General features: G+C 44.0%; 1 protein-coding gene across 2 annotated transcripts in view; it reads left to right on the top strand.

The window, feature by feature from the left end:
- Positions 1 to 16394, top strand: part of fez1 (fasciculation and elongation protein zeta 1 (zygin I)) — a 100805-nt gene extending 84411 nt beyond the window's left edge. For both annotated transcript variants that reach the window (XM_072593071.1, XM_072593070.1), the window contains 3 exons: positions 713 to 788; positions 10353 to 10418; positions 13151 to 16394. In XM_072593071.1, coding sequence (XP_072449172.1) covers positions 713 to 788; positions 10353 to 10418; positions 13151 to 13167 — 159 coding nt within the window. In that variant the 3' untranslated portion in view covers positions 13168 to 16394. The remainder of the gene's footprint in view (positions 1 to 712; positions 789 to 10352; positions 10419 to 13150) is intronic.
- The last annotated feature ends 511 nt before the right edge of the window (positions 16395 to 16905 follow it).

Genomic DNA, 16905 nt, shown 5'->3' with positions numbered 1-16905 from the left:
CTTACATTATTGTTGATTATTCAAAAGAATCTGAATGTGTTACTCAATCACCATGAGGTGTTAAAGCCACATGGTTCTTAAACCAAAGTGCTCTTGTCAATTACACATCTAAATTTGTACAGAAAGTGAGGACTTGAATTATGTTTAGATCTGAAATTGAATCTGAAATTAATATATATTATATATATTATATTATATATATATACTTGAACTGCGCACCTTTCAGAAATTATTTATTTGATTCCTTCAAGGGGTTTGGCACTGCTAGTGAGGCCAGCTTTGTTGCCCATCCCTAATTGCCGCTTGCCATTTCAGAGGGTGGTAAAGAATTAACTACATTATTGTGAGTCTGTGTTCAGCTGGAGGAAGGACATTAATGAATCAGGTTGTTTTTAACAACAGTCGATAATGCTTCATGGTCACAATCACTGAGATTAGTTTTCGAATCCAGTGATTCATTGAACTGCAATTGCACAGCTGTCATGCTGGGATTTAAAAACCCCTCCATGGGACATTGATCTGGACCCCTAGAATACCCATCCAGTGACATTACCACTACACTACCATCTTCCTGCTAAACTGACCTGAAACCCATGCTCACTCCTTCACTGAATACATGATGGTGCTGTAGCATTTCAGCATCAGTAGTGACTAGATGGAATGTACCAAATATTCTTATTACTATACTAACAAAGTGTCTCCTTATATTCAGTACCTAACCACAGTAATACCGTATGAGAAGAAGAATACACCTCCAACAGTTGATGACCTTCAAATTCTGACCACAAGTGAGTTATTCAAAGAAAATACCTAGTTAACCAATTTTGTTTGATTGTTTAATTTTGTTGCAAGCAGTTTGCTAAGAAAGATTGAAAAGATTGAGATGATTCTTTTTCATCTCTGCAAATGCCTGACCTGCCCAGTTTATCAAGCGATTCTTATTTTTATGGCAGTTCATATTTTTTGGAGTTGTGTGTTAAACAAGGGTTAGATTAAAATTTGGCTGTTAATTCAGTCAAAAGTGAACCCACTATGTCACCAGTTTTCCATTCCCACTAAACACAACCACACTTTAGATTTCAGTGAAAAATGTCATTACAACTGGTTTAATGCTCAATGGCAACTTGCTTCAGACTGGCCAAACAATTTCACTTTGACACCCAAGAGTGCACTTGGACCCCAGTCCCAGGAGTGAGAAGTCATTGACAATTAACCCGATATTCAATTATTAGATTTTCACTGGTAATAGCAATTCATTGTGTAGCTTAATTGTCCCATTGCCATGGATTTTGAATAATCTGGTAAAAGAATTCCCATCTCCTGATTGCCTATTAATCAGGGCCAGTGCAGTGGTATTGCCAGGAAACTAGGTTCGATTCCACCCTTGGAATTTGTACATTCTACCCGTGTCTGCGTGGGTTTCTTTCGAGTGCAGTGGTTTCCTCCCACAGTCCAAAGACTGATGGAGGCTGGTACAATTACAACATTTAATACGCACCTGGATGGGTATATGAATTGGGTGGGGGGGGGGGGGGTGGGTTTAAAGGGATATGGGCCAAGTGCTGGATGTCTGGTCAGCGTGGAGTAGTTGGACCAAAAGGTCTGTTTCCATGCTGTACATTCTGTGACCATGACTCTGTGTGCAGGTTAGTTGGATTGCTAAATTGCTCATAGTATCGAGGGATGTGCAGGTGAGACGGATTAGCCATCGGTACTGCAGGGTTACAGGGATTGGGTAGGAGCAATGGATTTCGGTGGGATGTAGTTCGGAGGGTCAGTGTGGATTCAATGGGCTGAAGGGCTTGCTTCCATACTGTAGGGATTCTATGATTAATAAGGAGCTATGAACCTAAACTGCTGTCTCTGTGTCTTGTATTTCAGTTCTGTCCTTTTGTTCTTTGTAAATTGTATTCTATCATAAGATGTGGGTGTCTCTGTGATAGATATTACCAATCTCTAATTTCCTTTGCCCTGAGTGGCTCGTTTAGCTGGTCGTTGCTGTGCAACTGGAATCACATTTAGACCATAGCAGGCAAGGAGGGCAAATTTCCAAGCCTAGAGGAAGGGGCATTAGTCAACTCAATGTTTTTTTTATAACAATCAATGATTATTTTCTGCTCGCCATTATTAAGACTAGTTTTCAGATTTTTTTTATTAGTTGAATTCAAATTCCGTTATCTACCTTGGTGGAATGTTAATATCCCCAGGATATTAGTTTAGGCTTTTGGATTATTCGTGCAGTGACAATACCACTATGTGTCCCTATCACTTTGCCCAAAGGTTAACACTTAAATACAGTATTACCAGTCTGAGCTACTATCACTTACATGCTTTTTTGGTGTCACTTTCATCTCTCTGGTGTGAATCAAACATTGTTTGGTTCACACCTCTCACTGCTCCACTTCCCCTATTGCCAATTATAAATAATTTAAGCTGTGCTCTCCTTTTTTAGTGACTTATGTCTCTACCTGACATGGAAGCTAAGATCAGCAGCAGGCCATTCAGCCCTATGACCCTGCTCCACCATTCAGTATGATCATGACTGACACTCTGTCTCAGTGGCATATTCCCACTTACTGCCCATACCCCTTGATGCCTTTGAAACCTAAACAAAAAGTCACTTTAATGGTTGGTGACCACTCTGTTAATACCCCCTGGAACTAGCTTGCAAGAGACTTTATGAAGTCTGATGGATGCAGTAGTCCCCTTTGCTTTTTTTCACTATTTCCCTTGTGTCCCAAAACTTAAGTGAAATTATGACCTCCTTTGAGATAATCCCTCTGAAATTGGGAAGGAAGGAGTTCAGTGATTTGAGGCTATATCTTGTCCTGGCTCCTAAGCTTCGAACATCAGCGGTTCAAAGCTAGGATTCACCATGTTACTGTTTCCTCTTGGTCTGTGATGTGCATAGTAAGTTCCACTACCTCTTACTGAACAATTAGTAAGATCAACCTTGCGTAGGACACTTATGAACTCTGGAACATGAAGTAATCCAGAAACAAGCAGCATGTATACATTGAAAAAAAAATTAAGATATGCAATATAAAATCATGCACATTTCTTTCACTGAAATAATGATGGAAATCCAACTGTTCCTCCATTTAGGTGTCGATTGTTGGCTTATTTTGCAAAGTCTGCTATTCCTCAATGTATATTCCAAATGTATTTATGCTGGGAATACATCAGTAAAACACACAAAACACTAATTCTGTCCTTTTCTTAAAGCTTCCTTATTGATTGATTTGTTCTGTCTGTACATACTGATTGCACTGGTGCTTAGCAAAATTGTGAAGCTATCCAAAGAAACTTTTTTTGATTTTTTTTCAAAATGTTGACCACAATCTTTATGAAGACATTTGCATTGTCCATGTTCAGTGACCAGACTAATCCTCCCCACATTGTTGGCTAAAAGCTGATTTCATTCAGGTCAATAGACAGTAATAAGTCTTTAAGTGATACCAAGAATTCAAGTTTTGTTTTTAAAATTCTTTTGGATTCCTTAATTCTATCTGGAGGTATTCACATGGAGGCTTCAGCCTCAATTTTCCAGTTCATTGGTTTAAGCCACTATCAGCCTGTTGGCTTTGTCTAATGACAACCGTTACATTGAGTCAGCCAGACGGAGACTATGCTGTTCGCTGCTTGAGAGCAACACACTATGCTGCCAGTGAAATGCCCTTTTCAATTGACTACTTTATAAATTAAGGTACAAATAACTAGCAATTATACTTCATCACTTTTGTTTTCCATTCTGATTTATGTTTGTTGTGGCATCACAAAGGGTTGCATTTTATTGTAAGTGGTTGTTGATGAGGCAGATTCCAGGGGAAGGATTTGATTCTAGCATAGTTTGTCTTGATGTCGACGTTTCAAAGCTGGTGAAGGGCTATGGAGGTCAGTCAGCAATGGACATGAGTCAGGGAGGTCATGAGAACAGTTACAATGTTCACCAGATTCTCACTATTGATGCTCATTTGAAAGGAACAAGTTTTTGACATGAACAAGGCGCCAGGTTCTCTCTTGATTTGCCAAGCCTGGCATGGAATGATGCCAAGAAAGGTCAAAACCTAGGTCTGAATACAAGAAAAAGAATGGCTTGTGTTTATTCTTAGGCCCTGGTGAAAGTGCGAAAGAAATTAACCAAGCATGGAACCAGGAAAGAGGGATTTGAGTTATGGGGAAAGACCTAGAGGAGTTGGAATTAAGAAGGGAATGTGCTCAAAATACATGCCAGATCTTGGCAGCGTCTCTTGAGAGAAGCAAGGTTAACATTTCCACCAATATTGCCCACACATGCTGAATACCCACCGCAGTTCCTGCTTTGATTTCAGGTTTGCAGCTTCCACAATGTCTTGTGGCTGCTGGGTCTGTTATCTTTAAATTAGGGAAGGATAATAAGAAATTTGATTGAGGTGTTCAAAATTGTAAGTGTTTTTGTAAGGAGAACGAATTTTCAGTGGCTGAAGACACAAATATAATGTGATTGGCAAATTGTGACATGATAAATAGCCAGATGTTGTGGTCTGACGGTATAGTGGAACCATATGTGGATTAACTTACAAAAGAAAATTTTATAACGCTTTGAAGGGCAGAGTTGACAGATCTATTAAAAGGATTCCATAGAATCATTTTGCAAAAGGCAGTTGGATTTTCCCCAGTGCAAGTTTATGGGATTAATTGGATAGCTGTGCCAAAGACCCACCACTGATATGATGAAGCAAATGGTCTGCTTCTGTATTGGATCAGTCTGTGATATTGCTCCTTTTGTGACTTCAGAACATCCTAAAGTGCTTGACATCCACTTAAGTAATTTTGAAATATAGTTACTGTTTTAATATAGGAAATATATCAACTAATTCATGCACAGCAACCTCCCATACACCAGTAAGTAATAATGTCCACATGGTCATTCAAAGGAATACTGGTCGAGGAACAAATATTGGGTCATAAAAACACTGGGGAAAATCCGACTACCTTCTGCAAAATGATTCCATGGGATCCTTGTAACCTACCTGAGAGCAATGATTTGGCTCAGTGTAATACCTCACCTGCATTTGAAGCCCAGCATCCTCAAATTTGACACTGACTGCACATGTGACCCTCTCCGCCAATGTCGCCATGATGCCATTCTGCCATTGCTTCACCACCACCAATGCCAGACCCAACTAATGTCAAATTTGCCGATCCTCAGGCACCATCTCTCTCGTCTGGGCCTACCTCGCCAATGTCACCTCCGCCAATACTGGGTCCTGTACTCGTCTGTCTTACCAATATCCACACTGGGCCCACTCTTGTCTGCACTGGACCCACTCGATTCCACAGTGGGCCCACTCGAGTTCACGCTGGGCCCACTCATGCCCACACTGGGCCCACTCGAGTTCACGCTGGGCCCACTCGAGTTCGCGCTGGGCCCACTCGAGTTCGCGCTGGGCCCACTCGAGTTCGCGCTGGGCCCACTCGAGTTCGCGCTGGGCCCACTCGAGTTCGCGCTGGGCCCACTCGAGTTCGCGCTGGGCCCACTCGAGTTCGCGCTGGGCCCACTCGAGTTCGCGCTGGGCCCACTCGAGTCCGCGCTGGGCCCACTCGAGTCTGCACTGGGCACACTCATGCCCGCACGGGGCTCACTCGAGTCCACGTTGGTCCCACTCGGGTCCGCACTGGGCTCACTCGAGTCTGCACTGGGCCCACTCGAGTCCGCACTAGGCCCACTCATGCCCGCACCGGGCCCACTCGAGTCCGCACCGGGCCCACTCGAGTCCGCACTGGGCCCACTGGGCCCACTCGGGTTCGCGCTGGGCCACTCGAGATCACGCTGGGCCCACTCGGGTTCACGCTGGGCCCACTCGGGTTCGCGCTGGGCTCACTCGAGTCCGCACTGGGCTCACTCGAGTCCGCACCGGGCCCACTCGAGTCCGCACTGGGCCCACTCGAGTCCGCACTGGGCCCACTCGGGTTCGCGCTGGGCCACTCGAGATCACGCTGGGCCCACTCGGGTTCACGCTGGGCCCACTCGGGTTCGCGCTGGGCCACTCGAGATCACGCTGGGCCCACTCGAGTTCGCACTGGGCCCACTCGAGTCCGCACTGGGCTCACTCGAGTCCGCACCGGGCCCACTCGAGTCCGCACTGGGCCCACTGGGCCCACTCGGGTTCGCGCTGGGCCACTCGAGATCACGCTGGGCCCACTCGGGTTCACGCTGGGCCCACTCGGGTTCGCGCTGGGCCACTCGAGATCACGCTGGGCCCACTCGAGTTCGCACTGGGCTCACTCGGGTCCACGCAGGGCTCACTCTAGTCCACACTGGGCCCACTAGAGTCCACACTGGGCCCACTCATGTCCCAGCTGGGCCCACTCGAGTCCACACTGGGCCCACTCGTGTCCGCGCTGTACCCACTCGAGTCCACGCTGGGCTCACACGTGTCCGAGCTGTACCCTCTCAAGTCCACACTGGGCCCCCTCGAATCCACACTGGGTCCACTCGTGTTCACACTGGGTCCACTCGTGTCCGCGCTGTACCCCCTCGAGTCCACGCTGTACCCACTCGAGTCCACGCTGGACTCAGTCCAGTCTGCGGCTGGGCTGAGTTGTTGCCATTGGTGCCATCACTGGGACCGAGCTCTTCACAGGAGGTACGTACAAGAAGAAAAACAAAACGAGAAAAGAAAAAATACAGAGAAATGGAAATGAAAATGAAAAGAACAATGCTTGCATTGGGGTGCAAGCCTTGGGGCTTGCCATCTTACCAGAAGGCTTTCTATCTATGGCGCATCCTCCTATGTGCCAGGTATGACTCCACCCAGAGAGTTTGACCTCTGATTCCCATTGATTCCAGTTTTGTTAGGGCTTCTTGATGCTGCACTCAGTCGAATATGGCCTTGATAGCAAAGGCTGTCACATGCACGAATGAGGTCAGGAGCTGACTGGCCCTGGCAGAACCCAAACTGGGCGTCACTGAGCAGGTTATTGCTGAGCAGGTGCTGCTTGAATAGCACTGTGAATGACAACTTCCATCTCTTTACTGATGATCAAGACTAGACTGATGGGGCAAAAATTGGTCAGTTTGGATTTGCCTTTTTTTTATGTAGAGGACATATCTGGACAATTTTCCACATTATTGGGTAGATGTCAGTGTCATTACTGTACTGGGACAGTTGTATACTATCTGTAAACTGTCCGTTATTCTATAAAGACAACAAGCAAGAATTGTAACAAACACTGCATTGGCCAAACAGGCAGAAAACTAGCCACCCAGATACATAAACATCAAATAACCACAAAAAGACATGACCCATTCTCACATACAGATAAGGAAGAACACTACTTCGACTGGGACAACACATCCATCCTAAGACAAGCCAAACAGAGACACGCATGAGAATTCCTAGAAGCATGACATTCCAACCGGAACTCTATCAACAAACACATTGACTTGGATCCCATTTACCACCCCCTGAGAAAAAGAACAGGAAATTACATCACCATAGGAAATGATATCACCACAGGAAATGACATTACTAACCTGAGGAAACTCAAACATATAAATAGAAAGTGGGCTAAAACCACCAGCGCTTCAGTCATTCGCTTCACTAAGATGTTACCTAGTATGGTGACGAAACGTCTGAAAACAAACCTTCCAGCTCAGCGAGCAAACCTACATCCAGTACTGGAGCAGCTTGGCCATGAGAGTTGTAAGTGCTGGAGCACAAGTCTTCAGTATTATTGAAGGAATGTTGTCAGGGCCCATAGCCTTTGCAGTAACCAGTATCTCCAAACTTTTCTTGATGTCATGTAGAGTGTTTCGAATTGGCTACACATCGGTATCTGTGATGCTGGGAACCAATGAAGGAGATCAAGGTGGATCATCCACCTGGCACTTTTGGCTGAAGACTATCGCAAATGTTTCAGCCTTATTTTTTGTCCTGATGTACTGGGCTCTTCCATTTTTGTGACTAGGAATTCTCAAGTGGGTTGGTGGCTTCACCAGGGTTCCACCTAATTTTTTCAGTATGCCTGATGTTGCTCCTGGTATTCCCTCATGCACACTCTGTTGAATGTAGGGTTCATTCCCTGGCTTGATGGTAGTGGTTGAGTGGGGTATATGCCAGGCCCTGAGGTTGCAAATTCTTTTAAGTATAGTTCTGTTGTTGTTGATGGCCCACAGTGCTTCATGGATGCCCAGTCTTGAGTTACTAATGCTGTTCAAAATCTGTCCCATTTAGCAAAGTGCTAGAATTAGAATTAGAATTAGAATCCCTACAGTGTGGAAACAGGGCTTTTGGCCCAACAAGCCCACACTGACCCTCCCAAGAGTATCCCACGCAGACCTATTCCCCTACTCTATTACTCTGCACTTACTCCTGACTAATACACCTAACCTACACATCCCTGAACACTACGGGCAATTTAGCTTGGCCAATTCACCTAACCTGCACATCTTTGGACGGTGGGAGGAAACCAGAGCACCCAGAGGAAACCCATGCAGAATGTGCAAACACCACACATACAGTCACCTGAGGCTGGAATCTAACCCCCAAGTCCCTGGTGCTGTGAGGCAGCAGTACTAACCACTGCACCACCATGCTACCCTGTGATAGTGCCAAACAACACAAAGGAGGTTATTCTCAATGTGAAATCAGGATTTCGACTCCTCGAGGACTATGGGGTGGTCACTCTTACAAATACTGTCATGGACAGATGCATCTGCAGCCAGCAGATTGGTAAGGATGAGGTCTTGTATGTTTCTCCCTCTTGTTGGTTCCCTCACCATCTGCTGCAGACCCAGTCGAGCAGCTATGTCCTTTAGGACCTGACCAGGCCAATCAGCAGTACTGCTTCTGAGCCACTCTTGGTGGTGGACATTGGAATCCCTGACCCAGAGTAAATTTTGCTCCTTTGCCACATTCAGTGCTCTCTCCAAGTGTTGCTCAACATAGAGGAGTACTTATTCATCAGCAGAAGGGAGAATGATATGTGATTTCCTTCCTCGTGTTTCGCCTGAAATCATGGGGTCTTAGAGTCTGGAGTTGAGGCCTCCTAGGGCAACGCCCTCCTGACTGTATCCCATTGTGCCACCACCTCTGCCGGCTCTGTCATACTGGTGGCACAGGACATATCCAGGGATGGTGACGGTGGTGCTTGGGACATTTGTCTCTAAGGTATGATTCCATGAGTATGATTATGCCAGGATGTTGGTTGATTAGTCTGTGCAACAGCTCTCCCAGTTTTGGCACGAGCCCCCAGATGTCAGTCAGGAGGAGTTTGCATGATCGACAGGACTATTTCTGCCATTGTCTTTTTTGGTGCTTGGGTCGACACTGGGTTGTCTGTATAGTTTCATCTTTTTGTTGAGACTTCGTAGTGTTTGATACAACTGAGTGGCTGGCTAGGCCATTCCAGAGGGCTGGTAAGAGATAAACACATCGCTGTGGATCTGGAGTCACATATAGGTCCAACCAAGTGAGGATGACAGATCTCCTTATCTGAAGAACCTGAGGGAGCCACCTGTTTTTTTTTTCCCTGACAATTGATAATGATTTCATGGTAATCAGTAGATTCTTAATTCCCGATAATTTCATTGAATTCAAAGTCTGCTGTGGCAGGAATTGAACCTGGTCCCCAGAACATTAGCTGAGTTTTTGGATCAATAGTCTAAGTGATAATATCATGAGGTCATCACCTCCCCCTACATCTTAGGTTCTCAATGACTCTAGTTCTGTATTTAGTGGATACTGGGAGAGTGGATATGTCTAACACATGGGTCAAAGAAAGTGCACATGAATCAGGAAGAGGCTTGGGGTAAGGGAGAGATGGGGAATAAGTGGAGGTGTGAAGGGTCGTGCGTCATTAAAGCGCACCTGATGCCATAGTATGTGGAGGTGGGAAATCCTCACCCCTGACAGCTATCCTCACTGCTTCATATCCATCAACATCCCAATCCCACATTCCTGGAATGAAAATATAGCAAACATATAGTCTTTTTAAACAGAGAGAAGTTCCACTACGATGAGAATTTTCCCAACTTCTGATACCCATCTCCCTCACAATAATCCAACCCTAGATCTTTCATTAAATTCCTACATTCTGTGCTAACTTAATTGGCTTCTGCCAGATCAATAGTGGTGGGCCCTGTTATTGTATTTGGGGGTTATTATTGCTCTAATTATCATCCAGTAACCTGTGCTGGCAAAAGCACTGTCATGACTCACTGTCTGGGTCCTTCAAAGCCATGTTTGCTTAGGCAGGGAGCTGACGGATTGTCAAATCTTACTGGTTAATTTCAGTGAAAATGTGGTTGATGTGTGTCAGCGAGTTCAGTGTTTGAAGTCACTAATCAAATGATCTTTGTCCTTCAGTCCTTCTGGCCATGAAGGAGGACAGTGAGAAGGTTCCAGTTTTACTGACGGACTACATTTTAAAAGGTAATACTGTTGGTCTTTCTTCAAGTATAGAAATCTATAAGCTGTATAATGAATGTGCTTCCTTTGCACTCTCTTGTTGCTTCTTCACATTCTTCATGATTCTAAAACCAGACAAGCAAATAGTCTTCTCTACCAATGTTATTCCAAGTCTGGCCTCTACACTCTGCACAGTTGAAACCAGGGGATAGTCGCATGTGCATCTTGGTTTGGTGGGATGGAGCACTCAATGAAAGAATTAATATTAGCATTGAAATCACTCCACAGGGGCCAGTATCCCACCACCATTTACACATGGACAGTCCTTAACACCAACTCAGCTCCCTCAGAGCCAGGTCTCAGAGTGTAAGGATGTCTGACTGTCCTGTTTATATCTATCAGCCGGGGCTCCCTGATTGGGGCTGATAATTTGGTCCAATCAGGAAACTCATATTCTGTGAGGTCCACCTAGCTAACCTTGTGACAATCACGACAAGCATCATCCAATGCATCATCAGTTTATTGTGCAATGTGCGAAGTTACTAAAAATTTACTGTCAGATATGTGGTTAAAACTATAACAGCTGATTTAGCTGCAAGTCTCTTTCATCTTCTGCTATTACCTTATGACACCTATTGACCAGTATTGGTTTTGTAAGGTTGGGAGAGGTGACAATCCCTTTTGAACCCCATGGATGGTAATTGAGAATTGATTTTTCTCCTGTTTGTTGAGCAGTTGCTCAGAGCATGACCTGGAGAATGGTGCAAATCAAAAGAAAAAGTGCAGTAAAGCTGAGAAAAAGCAAAGCTAAGCTTTGAAGATGATATCTCAACAAAATGTAGTTGTTTGAGCAGTGCTACTCAATTTTTTTCATGGCCACATATGTAATTGTAGTTTTGGTGAAGATTGCAAGCAGAATGCTCTTATAAAATGCTTATATCTTCCACCACCACCTGATTGTAACCTAATTCTTGCTGAATGCAAATGAGGGATTTCCCCACAGGAAATCAGAAGAATATGCTACTTCTGCTTTACTGTAATGTGGCCCTCTCACTTGTTAAGCAAGGCAAATAACCTTCCTTTTAATAACATTCTCTTAGAACCAGAGTGCAAAAAAAAACAGACTTGCACTTGCATAGCACCTTTCACATATACATTGATGATGTAAATGAAGTCAAAGGTTACAGGGTGGGGCAAAGTGAAGTTAAAGTCTTGCATAGGGAGGCCCTCCAAAAAACTCGACACATCCCAGACTTTGATTCTCTCTCCTCAGACATTGCCAGACCTGATGAGTTCCTCCAGCATTTTCTGTAAATGGCCTTCTCCCTCTCCCGTTTCTATCAAAATGCTTTATTACGAATGAAGTTCAGCTGCACCAAAGAGAAACCTATCAGCCAATGTGTGCATAATGAGGCCTCCAAGTAAAAAGGACATAAATGACCAAACGGTCTGGGATTTTTAAAAAATTGTGTTAGTTGAAGGTTAAATGTTTGTCAGGACATCTCCTCTGCTTGTTTTCACTTGTCATGATAGAATCTTTTACAAGCGAGCAGTTAGGCTGTCGTCTTATTTTCTCATTGACAAAGCCAATGATGCGCCCCTCCCCCCATGTTCTACACTGAAATCAGGAGCTTTAATACATAACCTCTAACTCAGAGAGGTGTGTGCAACCACTAAACCAAAACAAGGACTGAAACCCAGCCTAGCCAAGAGCCAGCAAGAGGATCATCTGTGACTCGAGGCCACAGTGAAGCTGAATGTGAGTAGACCCCAGAAATGAATGAGTGAAAATGATCATGTCCCAGCGGACCATGGATTTCTCTCTCATTACAGCGAGTTAACCAACCCCCAACCGAGCAACCCATCACAGTGTCAGGGACACAGGTTTGATTCTAGCTTCAGATGACTGCCTGTGTGCAGTTTGCACATTCTCCTCATGTCTATGTGGGTTTCCTCCCGGTGCTTAGATTTCCTACCACAGACCAAAGATGTGCAGGTTAGGTGGATTAGCCAGGGTAAATTGCCTATCGTGTCCAGGGATGTGTAGGCTAGGTGCATTAATCAGGGGTAAATGTAGGGGTGGCATGGTGGCTCAGCAGTTAGCACTGCTGCCTCACAGCACCAGGAATCCAGGTTCAATTACACCCTCAGGCAACTTTCTGTGTGGAATTTGCACATTCTCCCCGTGTCTGCGTGAGTTTCCTCCCACAGCCCAAAGATTTGTGGGTTAAATGAATTGACCATAGTGTTCAAGGGTGTAGGCTAGGTGCATTAGTCAGGGTAAATGTAGAGTAATACAGTAGGGGAATGGATCTTGTTGGGTTAGTCTTTGGAGGGTTGGTGTGGACTTATGGGGCAAAATGGACTATTTCCACATTGTGGATTCAATTAATTCTATAAATTGTTCTTGGTGTTCAGGGGTGTGCAGGCTAGAAGAGTTGGCTATGGGAAATGCAGGGTTACAGGGATAGGGCAGGTGGGTGGGTCTGGGTGCAATGCTCTTCAGGGCGTCAGTGTTGACTCATTGGGCTGAATGGCCTGCTTCCTACTGTAGGGATTCTACGATTCTAATAAATACAGTGACAGGTTGATATGTATGCTTAAAGAACATCTGGGATCTAATATCCTCCTGGATCGTTCTGGAAAGGTGCAGTTTGACAGGATGTTTTCAGGTCATGTCAATTTCTGGTTAATGCTATGTGATACCTACTCTGCTTATCTCCATTATGTTTTGATGTGTATCTTGTCTTTTCCAGTTCTGTGCCCAACTTAAATCCAGGCCCTGACACTGTGGAAAGCCAGGATTGACTGGGCTGCCAGATTCCCGCTTGCAGACTGCGTCTTGAGGCCAACATAATTTCCCGACTGCTAAACTTTGTGAAACTGTCTCCGACCTGGGCATGACCAAATGAAAACAATGCAGTTCCTTATGCTTCGGGAAAGGTTTTGTAAATAACATATTTTTAAGTATCAGCTGATACTTGTTGGTGTCAAATAATCCAATGCAGAAATCATCCACAAACAGTATAGATACTAACAGGAACAATCTAATTGTAGCTGTACTTAATCCATCATGGTTGATCATTAGGCATGTTTGGTGCTGGGGTCATGGGAATTAAAGCCTGTGTTGTAATCCACTCCTAATTTTGGGCATTTCCAATTAGTACCGCAGAAATGTTATCCATCCTGAGTTAACTCAGCTTCCATGATGAATCACGTGGATCTTCTGTTATGGGCTGGAGAGTCAGAATATAAAGCATTCTCGCTAAAGTCACAAGGCTGCCATATTACTGCAATATGCTACACGCGTGAAGTAGGGAATAGTGGGGGCTCTCCTGTGAGATCAGAAGTTGTGTGTGCATCAGATCAGGTGCTGTTCAGAGACTGTGGGATCTAATGAGGCCAGCGGCAGGGGCTGACCTGGGACAGTACCAAGTGCCAACCAGTATTCCACAATTGCTGGTTGTGGGTATGACAGGCATTTGGTAAGATATGCAGAAATGGTCACTTGAAGTGGAATCTTCCATGCACACGTATTGGAAAGTGGTTTCTGCTGTAGATACCACAGTTAAGGGAGGGAGATGTACCAGTCAGCTGAAAGAAATTTGCTCTAATTCTAATTCAGGAGATGGATTCCAAGAGGGAGAAAATTGCTTTCTGATTTCTAACACTCAGCATTTCACATTCTTCCCTATGCCTGTTAATTGCCATGTTGCCTAAGGCAGAATTATTCTAGCAGACATGTCCCTGTTTTATTGTACTATCCACATCCTGATTGGTAAAGAATTGCTTGGCATGTTATAGATTATGTAAATATTGTTCCAGTGTAGTGTTTCTGAACAGACTTGTGCCCAGTAAATCTCAAGATCAATCATAGTTCAGTATTACCTCAGTGGTGCTCGGATTATTTATGTATTTCCAAGATGAATGAGGTTTATATTAAGAAGGAACTGTAGCCTCTATGACAGTGGACTTGCAGAATATGAGTCTTTGAAAAATCTAACCTTGCAGCTTACATTATTCATCGATGGTCAGTTCCCTTGCGTATGACAGGCATTTTGTAAGATATGCAGAAATGGTCACTTGAAGTAGAATCTTCCATGTATTAGGAAGTGGTTTCTGCTGTAGATGCCACAGTTTATGGGAGGGAGATGTATTTTCATGGGTGCGATAATTTCATGGGTGCAGTGTGTCGAAAGTCTTTTTAAAATTAAAAATGCTGCAATACTTAAACTTGTTTACTGGTATAGTGGGAATCTGAAGCTTCATAGACTAAAAAGCCGTTATTAAAAGCAATTTAAATGTTCAAAACTGGTTGAGTTTAACATACTGAGCAATTGTGGAATCAAGGCAATGGAGTTAAGATACAGATAATCTGAACTAATTGGCTGATGGAAGAGAGTCTAGTAATTGTATGGCCTACTCCTGATCCTATGCTCCTGGATTTGTGGGTTATTGAAGTGGGTTATTAATGGGCGGCACGGTGGCACAGTGGTTAGCACTGCTACCTCACAGCGCCGGAGACCCGGGTTCAATTCCCGCCTCAGGCGACTGACTGTGTGGAGTTTGCACATTCTCCCCGTGTCTGTGTGGGTTTCCTCCGGGTGCTCCGGTTTACTCCCACAGTCCAAAGATGTGCAGGTCAGGTGAATTGGCCATGCTAAATTGCCCATAGTGTCAAGTAAGGGGTCGTTGTAGATGTATGGGTGGGTACGCTTCGGCGGGGCGGTGTGGACTTGTTGGGCCGAAGGGCCTGTTTCCACACTGTAAGTAATCTAATCTAATCTTCACAAAAGACCTTGTGCTTTATCTCTGAAGCACATATTTAAATTATGTCAGATTATTGGGAAGCTCTCTAACATTAAGAAGTCTCAGTCAGTTTCAGTTTTGATTTTGTTATCACACAGAGGTTTCAGAATTTGAAATGTGTGCACGAGGCCTGATCAGTATATCAGGAATACTTGCTACAAAGTGAAGTTCAAAACTTTAGTATTTGATGACAACCCCTGTTAGATTCACATCCTGAAACAGGAAGGAAATGGATGACACCCTCCCAATTTTATTGAAAATATTGTCTTATACCATTAGTGTGAATTAGGTTACAGAACTTTGCAGTTTTTTGGGTCCCTGCCCATTTTTACCGCCCAAGGTCAAATGCACACAGGATGCAATGGATTTTAAACCACCCCCCCCCCCCCCCCCAAATGAAAAGTGTTTTTGTAGAATCAAACCACTCCATGTGCTATGAATCTGCAGGGCAATATTGCTCACAATTTTGCTCTAATCAGCCTCTAAACGGATGCTCTTTACTCAGAGAGGTTGCAGGGATCAGAACTGTTACACTGAGGGAGAGGTTTTTCTTTTGCCGAGAAGCTGCATTGTTTCCAAAGAGTAACAAGTACATTATTCTGCACTTTCCCATTGCTGTAGCTAATCTGGGAGTGTTCAACAGTGCAGTCAAAAAGAACTTCATTCTGCTTGTAAACTATTCTGTCGCAGAACTGATAAAGCCAAAGCAGACGACATGCACCGAAATTAGAAGCTGTTGCTGCAAGATTGAGGTTTGTGATTGGAATCAAAGTCCAAACACAGAAATTAAGTGGTTCATAAAAGCCATTGTGACAATGGTCAAACATGCAAGCAGCAATGGTAGCTCATGATTTCTCCAATTTTAGGCAATCTTTGGCAAAGTTCTTCGCATTTGAATGAGTGTACAGCCAGACTCCAGGTAAGGTTGTAGGAGGAAACAATGTGGCTCTAGTGTTGGAAATAAAGCAAGAAATCTAAAGTCAGAAGAGGAAAGAGCCAGAAATACAGCAAGTCTAAGTCTAAAGAAAAGGGCTGAACTATTTGGTTTGAGCCCATTCATTTGAGTACTTAATGTCCTGATATAAATATTACCCCAGATTCTGGTGGAATTTTCTGTGTAATTGACTATTTTCTGGTATTGTTTTTCAAAGGCTTGTGGATGCTGTTAATAAAGGAGCTAATGTATTTGGATTGCGTGCAGTATTTCTCTAGTCAATAAGTGAATGTGTTTCATTGGCACTGAAGGATGAACATTAATATTGATTATTAAATAATGCTAATTTTTTTAAAGTAGTGAGAGAATGGAACTATGGAGTCTGCCAGATGAATGTTTCTCTGAATGCCTTCCTATAAGGATATGTGTGCAACTTGCAGAGTTTCACCTTTAAAGAGACAATACCTGTGTATTCTCTTTTTCTCTTTTTTTGTGTGCTGAATCAATGTGGACACCTTCACTCCCACATTCCTGTTATTGAATCATTTCACAGGGTAACAGTATTCAGAGATCAGCCACCTTCCGATGTTAATTTCTTTTTGACAGGCTAATTACTTGTCCCGCATTGTGTCTCTGGCTGACTCACTTGGATGTCCCCTTTCAGAGCCTGGCACCCAAGTGCATTAATTATTGACCTAATTCCTGTTCACATACAGTCAATACAATGAGGTATTACAGCTTTGGTAGCATAGAACATGACTTTTCTGT

The sequence above is a fragment of the Chiloscyllium punctatum genome, chromosome 23, assembly GCF_047496795.1.
Source record: "Chiloscyllium punctatum isolate Juve2018m chromosome 23, sChiPun1.3, whole genome shotgun sequence".
Classification (NCBI taxonomy): domain Eukaryota; kingdom Metazoa; phylum Chordata; class Chondrichthyes; order Orectolobiformes; family Hemiscylliidae; genus Chiloscyllium; species Chiloscyllium punctatum.
This window is presented reverse-complemented; position numbering and strand designations above follow the sequence as displayed.